Here is a 10,612-nt window from a genome sequence, read left to right on the forward strand (position 1 = left end):
ACTTCAAGCTGGAGAGAGGTTTTAGAGCAGTCATCATTTAGGTGGCAGTTGAAGCCATGAGAATATTGAGCTCACCCAGTACATTGTGAGTAAGAAGGAAGGAAAAGGAAGACCATTCTGTGAATACTTAAGAGTCACATTATTTAAAAGGCAGGTTAAGAGGAAGTAGTCAGTGAAGAGGAATGAGAGTCAGAGATAGAAAATGTAGCAGGAAACAGCCAACGTGGAAGCCAAAATGGAAGAGAGTTTAAACAGAAAATTGTGAGCGACAGTATCAAACAGGCAAAGCAAACAGTAAAATGGGCTGAAAATAGATAATAGGATCGGCAGTTAGTAGACACTGCTGATGATAATGAAAATAGTTTTATTAAAGGGGGTAGAAGTATCCTGATTGAAGATCAGATGAAAGGTGATAAATTGGGGAAAATGTATACTTTTTTTTCCCAAAAATTGAAACGGCAAGGTAGGTTCAAGCCAGAAGGCAGTGGACATAAAGGTTTTGGGATTTTGTTGTCATTGTAATTTATTCTCTTTTTAGACTCAAAGATGACCACAATTGTGTTGAAAGGCAAAGATGTAAGTGGAAGAAGGTAGATAGAAGTTATCGGAAAGGGAGCATCTGGTTAGCTCATAGTAATGCAACTCTTGATCCAGTGCCGTGTTGGGTGTAGAGATTACTTTAAAAATAAAATATTTTTAAAAAGAGAAAGAGAGAAGTTATAGGTGTGAAAAGGAAAAAAGGAAAGTAGGTAAGGCAGGATCCTGGCAAAAGTCAGCATTGGGCCCTACAGCTCATGGAGGGAAGGTAGCTTTGAGGAGGCTTCAACTATAAATTTAAATCAGACTGCCTAAAATTGGAGGCAGAAATGTGGGGTGTTCTCTCTTGATGACCTCTATTTACTGTACAAACAAGAGATAAGAGATTCTTAATTCATTTGTTAAGCAGTCACTAAGTGCAAGAGTACTTGGTGCCCAGGACTTATGATACAGAAACAAAAAGATAGTCATATTCCCTTGCTTTCTGATATTTACTGAATTACCTATTAGAATTACTTAATAAGTACAGAATTACTTACTAGAATAAATAAGTATTGGGTACTACAGGAACATAAAATAGGGAGCCTGACTGAATCTAATTGAGAGACATTCTCCTCCAGGAAATGGCTTAGGCTAATTCCTGAAAAGTCTAGAAGTCACCCAGACTACAAAAAGGATAGAAGCAAGGGAGCAGTAACTGAACCTGTCAGAACAGCTTATGGAAGGACCTGGATGCTAAAAAGAGCATGGAAGGATCTAAAACAAACCTGAAAGGAATTCTTCAGTGTATCTGGAGCAGAGGGTGCAGGAATAAAATGGATGAGCTGTACAGAGATATGGAGTAGCAAAACCAGACTGTATCCTAAAGGCAACAGGAAACTAATGAAAGCTTTTACCTAAGACAGCTGCTTCAGGGCAATCCTGAAGCAGTACCTGGTAAGTCATGATGATTGAGCTGTATGTACTGGTGGTGTCTTCAAAGGAAAAGCCTGGTAGAGATGTAGACAATATTTTAAAAATATCTAGAAGAGTGACTTGGAGAGAAAAGTTGGTGATTGATTACAGGTTACAGAAGATTTTTTTTTTAAGGGTAAAGGATCACTCCTAAATTTATAGCTTTTTGGTCAACAAGACATGGTGATGCCATAGTTTGAAGTTGTGAAATTTGAAAACTGTGAAATAGCTAGGTAACCACTGGCTTTGTGAGTCTGAAATTTAGGTGAGAGACTAGGTTGGTTTAGTGGAAGTAGAAGTCATCAATATGCAGGATGTAATTTTAAGCCAATTGGTATAACTTATTATTTCATCAAAATATAAATCAAGATTTATATACATATGTACGTGATGCAGTTTTGGGGTGATGGTGGGGTAGTCTGGAGATGATGGCCAAGAAAGAATTCTTGACTATGGCTTTGGTGCAAAAAGGTGATTTTATTAAAGCATGAGAACGGGACCCATAGGCAGGAGGAGCTGTTCTCGGGTTGTGAAGGGTAACTGATTATATCCCCTCAGGTTGGGAGGGGGTCAGGGATAGAGTAAGTCTCTAAGGTATCTTGGAAGCAAGGTTTTCAGGACCTTTAGAGGCTAGGTGTTTCTTGAGAAATGCCATTTATTATCATTTAAGAAAATCTCAGTCATGAGAGTCTTCAGATGTATATCGGGGCCATAAGCTTGGCGTATAATTACTAGCATATATCTTGGGACAGTTGAGATGAAGGAAGTTTCCAAATGAATTTTTTTTTAAGTTGGTTTTTTTTTTTTAATGTTTCTCTTTGAGACAGAGACAGAGAGTGAGTTGGGGAGGAACAGAAAGAGAGAGAGACAGACAGAAAATCCGAAGCAGGCTCCAGGCTCTGAGCTGTCAGTGCAGAGCCCAACGCGAGGCCCAAACTCAAGAACTGTGAGATCATGATCTGAGCCAAAGTGGGACATTTAAGCAACTAAGCCACCCAGGTGCCCCAAAGGAACTTTTATATGTTAAAGTAGACTTACAGGATCCTGGAGGTTGGGATAATGTTAAGCTGAGATTCTCCTTTGCCCCTAGCAAAGTGTCATCATTGAGGCAGCTGAGCTCCTGAGATAAACTTCCTTTATCTCAACTGCCCCACGATACATACTGGCAATCATACTCCAAGCAACAGAGGTCACTCTGCCCATTTCAAGGACTTGTCTGTGGGCTGTAGGCAGTAAAAGAATTTAATTTTTCATTTGCCTTAGTTTCCCACATCATCATGGCAAGCACTTAAACCCCTTTGTTCTTGGGTAGCCAGGAGTGTCCGAGGAATATTCCACTTGCGGAGGGGGGTGCTGTTAGTCTGTGTTTTGCCCTCAGCTTGCCCCATGCTCCCTCATCATATGTATATATGAATTAATATTTTGCAGGTAATGTGCTTCTCCTTACCCCTGTTTCTTTCTATGTTTTTAAACAGTTCTGGATTATTTCCTCTTCTTGCAAATGCTGCCATGTCTGTGAAACCAACATTGCTGAGTCTGTATGAGATATATTACCTGCCTTTGGGTAAAACACTGAAACCTGGTCTACAAGGATTGCTAACTGGTATTCTGCCTGGCTTAGAAGAAGGATCGGAGTACTATGAGAGGTACAGTGGTGCTACTATGGGTGCCGCTAAGTGACCAAAGTCATGGGTTTGTCACCAAGCATCCGTGGATCAATAATTGTAGATACTTCAATATATCACCTGAAGATTTCTGTAGCAAAAGATATTATATCTAGTTTATGTATTACACTGAAAATGTAGCTAAGAGCACAGACTTGGGAGATAGATGGACTGGATTCAACTACTACCTAAAAAGGAAAGCTTTTTTTTTTTTTTAACATTTCTAAACTTTATTCCGTTTCCTCTTCTATAAAACAAGCATAATACGTGTTATTATACTCATTTAATCCAGTGCCTAGCACATGTAAGTCACTAAAAAAATTGTGACCTATAGTTTAAAATAATACATTATATAAGAATTTAAATTAATAAAAGAATGGGAAATTGGACCAAGTGCCAAAGTTTTTAAATTATTAGTGGTGGAAAAGAGCCTTACACCACTTATACCAAGTATAATGCTGTTTCTCTGACTGTTGACATAATGCTGTTGATATTTTAACTTTTCAAAGAAAATGAATTAATGTATTCTGGAGCCTGTTATTTCTTAGAAAGTTTATAGTTGTAGACAGCTCATGATGGCATTAACTATCTTTATAGCTTGTTACTGATATTCTTACTAAAAAGGAAGTTTTCAGTTGAGGTGGCAAAAATAGAAAATACCAAAATTAATTTTATGTGACACTTAATGATTTAAATTTAATTTATTCTGACGCATTAACCAGTTACTCTATTTTATTGTGGTTCATATGTTTCTGTAATATAATAAGACTCTAATTCTGAAAATACTGGATTACCCTCCTGAGCTACTTTGAGAAAACATAATTTTGGTCCTCAAAACTTATCATTCTCTTTTGTTAATTTTTTTGCTTACTTGCTTACAATTTTAGAAGCATACATATTATTTCATTTATTTAGTGTATAAGTCAGTTTTATTTTAAACTGTTGTATTCTAAGGGAAACACTTAAGTCTGCTAGTTACCATTAAACATTTAACATAGTAAATAATGATTTTTGGACTATGGTAACTCTATGATTTATCTTGTTATGTGTCTTAGTTTGAGGTGCTGTAACAAAATACCACAGATTGGGTAGCTTATAAACAACAAATTTATTTGTCATAGTTCTAAAGGCTAGAAGTCATTATCTGAGGAGCATGGTCATGTTCTGGTGAGGGCCCTCTCCCGGGTTCGTAGCTGGTGTCCTCACATAGTGGAAGGGGCTATGGAGTTCTACGGGATTTCTTTCATAAGCACCCTTATGACTTAAGCACCTTCCAAAGGCTCCCCCTCTCAGGATGCCATCATTTGGGGAGGATAGGGTTTTAATAGACTTTTGAGGAGACATTCAGACCATAGCATTATGTTTTATTAGCTTTTCCACACAAACTCTAATAAAGGAATTGATAAATGTGTTTTTTTAATCCACAGATATATTAAGGCCAGAAGGGAGTACAGTGTTAAGTCATAGATCAAGTAAACAGTAGAACACATCATCAGATTCTTTTGATTCTGACTCTACTACAGTGTAATAAATGTTTATGTATTATTCAATGTTTGAAACTAATCAAAAGTAATTAGTTTTTAAATGCAGTCTTTACTAAAGCAATAATACATCTTCAATTTTGTCATAAGTCTAATTCATTAAAGTTTGGGGAATTACAAGATGTGAGAGCAATCTGTCTGTGACATCTCTCCCCCATTGATTTGATCGCCAGGGTTGATTTAGCTGACCTGGTTCCCTAAGCAAGTGTTTCCCTTTTCCCTCACCATTCCATGTGTGTCCCTCCCAAAGGTGTGTGGATGACCTTCCCCCATAGAGGAAGACTGTTCTTTGGTCAAGGATATATGAGTAGCCTCACTTCCTTGCTAGAACCTCTCAAAGTTATTGTGAATTACATAGTATGATTTCAGAGAAAAGGAAACATTTGGAAAGTGTCCTTTAAGAATTTCACAGAAATTCAAGAGAAAATATTTTCTGCTACAGGATTACTGTTAACTAAAGTGTATATGGTGTTCTGGGGTGCCTGGGTGGTTGGGTCTGAGCATCTGATTCTTATTTTCAGCTTAGGTCATGATTCCACCCAGGGTCATGTGATTGAGCCCCACATCTGGCTCTGTGCTAAGCATGGAGACTGCTTAAGATTCTCTCTCTCTCTCTCTCTCTCTCTCTCTCTCTCTCTCTCTCTCAAATAAGATAAAATAAAATAAAATTAAATAAAAATTAAAAATAAAAATAAAAATTAATTAATTAAATATATATGATGTTTAACAACCCACTGAGGTAGATAGGACTTCTAGTGTTGTTTTTGTTGTCATTATCTTCATTTTACAGATCAGGAAACTGAAGAAAGATTAAGTGATTTCTTCAAATTACAACTAGTAAATGGAGGAGCCAGGACTTAACTTCAGCCCTCTACAGTATGTGCTTCTCCTAGTCTATCACACATGTCTCCAGGACACAGCTTGTAAACTATACTGTGAATGCTTTCATACATTCTGGAAAATAATAATTTATTTTTAACAATGTGAAACTAAATGCTTCTCTCTTTCTTTTAATGTTTATTTCTGGGAGAGAGGAAAAGAACACAAGAAGGGGAGGGGCAGAGAGCGAGGGAGAGAGAGAATCCCAAGCAACTGTGCACTGTCAGCACAGAGCCCAACTTGGGGCTTGATCTCATAAACCATGAGATCATGACCTGAGCCAACGTCAAGAGTTCCGTGCTTAACCAGCTGAGCCACCCAGGTGCCCCGTAAAGCTTCACTTCTTAAGCCGCTTTGTTTTGTACCTCAGAACCAACACCTTGCTGGAGAAGGTTGCTGCTGCAGTGGACCAGTCTGCATTCTACAGTGCCCTCTGGGGGAGTCTTCTCACCAGTCCTGCTGTGCGTTTACCAGGAATCACCTATGTTCTTGCCCATTTGAACAGGAAGCTTTCCATGGAAGATCAGCTTTATATAATTGGCAGTGATATTGAGCTAATGGTAGGTATATATGTGGTTGCACATTTAACATACTTCTCTAAAGCCAGACACACAGTTACACACAGATCGTGCCATCAACAAAGTTTCTATTTTCATGGAGCTTGCACTTTTCATCACGGAAACTTAAAGACCAGATTAGTCTCTAATTATTGTTTTTAAAAGCTTCAAAAATTTATCTTCATGGAAAAGGAATCATAGATTATATGTTATCTTCATCTGTTATTCAAGTAAATAAATAGTCTTTATTACCATCTTGCTAAATAATCAGACCACTATTAATATAGCTACATTAATTATTCCCAAGAGGACCTTCTCTTCAATCATAGTTTTCATTATAAGATGGATTTTAGATTCTGTTTGGGATTTGTGCAAGAAGATATCGTACAAAGGAGATGGTGAAAGATAGTACAAAATAATCACGTTGATTACTTAAACTTTTTAGTTTCTAGATTAAGAACAACAGACCTTTTATCTCTGTAGTGCACTTTGAAAACTAGCAAGGAGTAAAAAACAAACTCTCAAAGGCACTTTGAAAAGCTTTTTAAAAAATTGTGACTAACGATCCCATACTTTTCTCCCATATGATTATGAAATGGCTGAGATTTTTCTGAAGATTTTCAGTTACATTTATTAAACTATAATAAGCACACACTGAAATAACATCTTGTGTATACAGTTGTATGAATTTTGACAAATGCCTACAGTCCAGTAATCTGTACAATAATCAAGAACATTTATATCACTCCAAAAAGTTTTTCTGTGCCCCTTTCTGGTTACTTCTCTTCCCCTATGTTCCCAGGCGCTTGCAAACACTGGTCTGGTTTCTGTTCCTATAGATGTGCTTTTTCCAGAATGTTATATAGATGGAATCATACAGTGTCAGCCATTAAGTCTGGTTTTTTCCACTTTGTATAACATTTGAGATTCATCCATGTATTTGTATATGTCAGTAGTTTGTTCCTTTACATTGCTGTGTAGTAGTGTATTGTATGAATGTACCACAGTTTGTTTATTCATTCACCAGTTAACATTTGTTTCTGGTTTGGGCAGTAATGAATAAAGCTGCTATAAACAGTTGCATACAGTTGTTTATATAGACATATGTTTTTATTTCTTGGGAAAATATTTAGGAATAGGATTCTTGATTCATATGGTAAAGGTACGTTAACTTTTTTTTTTAATAACAGCTTTATTGAGATATAATTCGCATACCATAAATTTATCCTTTTGAATTGTACAATTCAGTGTTTTTTTAGTGTATTCATAAAGTTATGCAATTATCACTTATCTAATTCTTTTTTAATTTTTTTTATGTTTATTTATTTTGAGAGAAAGACAGAGTATGAGCAGGGGAGGGGCAGAGAGAGAGGGAGACACAGAATCTGAAGAAGGCTTCAGGCTCTGAGCTGTCAGCACAGAGCCCGATGTGGGGGCCCAAACCCAAAGACCGTGAGATCATGACCTGAGCTGAAGTCAGCCACTTAACCTACTGAGCCACGCAAGTGCCCCCACTTATCTAATTTTTTAAACATTTTTATCACCTAAAAAGAAACCCCATAGTCATTAATCTTGCTACATTTTTCCCTTGTTCCTGCCTCTGGCAACCACTAATCTTCCTATTTCTATAGATTTGCCTATTCTAGATATTTCATACAAATGCACTTAAAACAATATATAGCCTTTGATGAATGACCTCTTTCACATACCATAATGTTTTTTTATATTTATGTTGAAGCGTGTATCAGTACTTCATTCCTTTTTATAGGTTGAATAATATTGCTTTGTATGGAGAATACCACATTTTATTTAATTGTCCATCAGCTGGTGGACATTTGCGTTACTTCTTTTTTGGCTATTATAAATAACGTTCTGAACATTTATCTTCAGAACACGCTGAAAGCCTATGTGTTTGTGTCAGCATAGGTCTTCATTTCATTTAGTAGTGGAATTACTGGATTATATGGTACCTCTGTGTTTAACTTTTTGAGGAATTGGCAAACTGTTTTCCGAAGTAATTGCACCAATTTATGTTTCCACTAGCGATATATGAGGTTTCCCATTTCTCACATCCTTTTCAACCCTTGTTATTGTTTGTCTTTTTATATAGGACACTTTAGCAGGTATGAAGTATTATTTCATTGTGGTTTTGATTTGCATTTCCCTAATGTCTAATGACATTAAACACATTTTCTTGTGATTATTGGCCATTTTTATATTTTCTTTGGAAAAATGTCTCTTCAAATTCTTTGCCCACTATTTAAGTTGTGTTATTTCCCTTTTTGTTGTTGAATTGCAGGAGTTCTTTATATATTCTGAATATTAAACCTTTGTATGTGTGATTTATAAATATGTTTTCTCATTTTGTGGACCTGTCTTCTCACTTTCTTGATATTGTCCTTGGAAACATAAAAATTTCTACTTTGGGGGCACCTGGGTGGCCTAGTCGGTTAAGCCTCCGGCTTTGGCTCAGGTCAGATCTCACGTTCGTGGGTTCGAGCCCGACATTGGGCTCTGTGCTGACAGCTAGCTCAGAGCCTGGAGCCTGCTTCCAGTTCTGTGTCTCCTTCTCTCTCTGCCCCTCCTCCTCTCATGCTCTGTCTCTCTCAGTATCAAAAATAAATAAAACAAAAAAAAATTAAAAATAATTTCTACTTTGATCAAATTCAGTTTATATGTTTTGTTTTTTGTCATTTGTGCTTTTAGTACTAGATAAAAGAAATTGTGTCTAATGCAAGATCACAACATTTCCTCCTGTGTTTTCTTCTAGAATATGTTTAAGTTTAGAAAAAACTGCCAAATTATTTTCCAAAATGACTATACTATTTTTATGCAGATTTTTAAATGTATTGTTAACATTTACTTTTAATGAGTTAATGGAAATTTTAAACAAGTCACTTTTTTATTTCTTTAGGAAACAGATGTCATAATTGGAAAACTATTTGTAACACATCACAAAGGGCTAACCTCTTTGTTATTCAAGGAGCTACATAAGCAAATATTAACAATTAAGTGGAAAAATGGATTTGAACAGATAATTAACCTAACAGAAATAGAAATAAACATATGAAAAGATGTTCAACGTTACTTATAATAGAAATAAAAATTTATACTAGGATACCAATTCTCATACATCAGAGTGGCAAAAATTAAAAAAAACACATAAGTAAACATGGGAAAACAGAAATTGTCACACATAGCTGGTAAGAATATAAAAATATGTAACCTTAGTGGAAAGTATTCCACTGTGTATGTTGCAAATGCATATCCCTAAGGTCCAGAGATTCTACTCTAAGGGACTTACCCTACTGGTGTTTTTGTACATTTGTTTATATTGTAGCATTATTAACAATAGTAAATGTTTACCAACAGTATAAATGTCTATAATTAGGAGCCTATTAAAAAATTAGAATTCATCTATGAAATAGAGTATCTCTTGACCATGAAAAAATAACGAAGCTCTTTATGTGGTGTTAAGGAAAGATCTCCAAACTATATTGTTAAAAGAAAAAGGTAAAGTTTGAGATATACGCATGTATGTTTTTATTTACTTACATTTGCAGAAATATTCACCAGTAATACTAGTTGCATAAAGAAAGGAAATTGGTTGGGATAAAGATACGGGAGAGAACTTTTTGCTGTATACTCTTTAGTTTGTCTTTTAATTTTTTTTAAACCATCATAATATATTTACCTATTCATGTAAACACATTTAATTAGTGATAGATAAGAAAGAAGCTTAATTTTATTTATTGGAGAAAATGAAGCATTCCATTTGCACAGTAAATATTTCCCAGTGTAACAGACAAGAGATGTTAAAGGCTCTTTTATTTCAGGTAGAAGCAGTAAGTACTTCCGTGCAGGACTCGAGTGTACTTGTGCAGAGAAGCACACTGGACCTCATACTCTTCTGTTTTCCCTTCCACATGAGTCAGGTAACAGCGTTAATAATGATACTAACATAAAGGAACTCTTTGGAAAATCCTAGATTCCTGAAGTGTACTTATTTTTTTTAATAGAATTTAAGTTGAATTCTTTTGTAAAAATGTTAAATAAAATACATAAACAAATTCATTTTTTAAGGAGTGGAATTTCTTGAAATTTGGGTGAAAAAAGGTTTATTGGATAAGAACATAGAAATTGAAATAGATTATTTCATACCTTTTTAAAAAGTTATAACCTACGAAAAACAAATGATAATCATTGCTAGCTCTGAGTGAGGCAGGTCTCTGAGACCTGGGCTCACTCACTGTTATCTCTCCCCTGATGTTACCTTTTCTTGGTTTGGTGATGTGGTGATGTATGTCAGAACTTCAGCAATGTTGGCTGTTTGAAAACCAAATACTGAGTCACTGACATTCCCTAGTACTTTTATTACAAATGAGAACAGTGAACAAATCATGAGTGAAGTGTTTCACTGGTGGAACTTAATTTAATCAATGTTCTCATTTTTTAAAGAAACAGTCTAAATTCTTTTTGA

At 35.6% G+C, this 10,612-nt stretch overlaps 1 protein-coding gene across 6 annotated transcripts in view; it reads left to right on the plus strand.

The window, feature by feature from the left end:
* The window catches only part of DOP1A (DOP1 leucine zipper like protein A), a 117,903-nt gene that overhangs the window by 42,143 nt on the left and 65,148 nt on the right, over positions 1-10,612 (plus strand). For 5 of the 6 annotated variants that reach the window (XR_003911210.1, XM_029945490.1, XM_029945492.1 and 2 more), the window contains exons 4-6: positions 2,967-3,137; positions 5,946-6,135; positions 9,969-10,067. Coding sequence is in view for 5 of the 6 variants with exons in the window: in XM_029945490.1 (XP_029801350.1) it covers positions 2,967-3,137; positions 5,946-6,135; positions 9,969-10,067 (460 nt within the window). In the remaining variant the exon portion in view is untranslated. Of the gene's footprint in view, positions 1-2,966; positions 3,138-5,486; positions 5,573-5,945; positions 6,136-9,968; positions 10,068-10,612 lie in introns of those variants that run through there. The other variant, XM_029945494.1, reaches the window with a different exon arrangement.

Source organism: Suricata suricatta, chromosome 7 (genome assembly GCF_006229205.1).
Source record: "Suricata suricatta isolate VVHF042 chromosome 7, meerkat_22Aug2017_6uvM2_HiC, whole genome shotgun sequence".
In the NCBI taxonomy this organism is placed as follows: Eukaryota; Metazoa; Chordata; class Mammalia; order Carnivora; family Herpestidae; genus Suricata; species Suricata suricatta.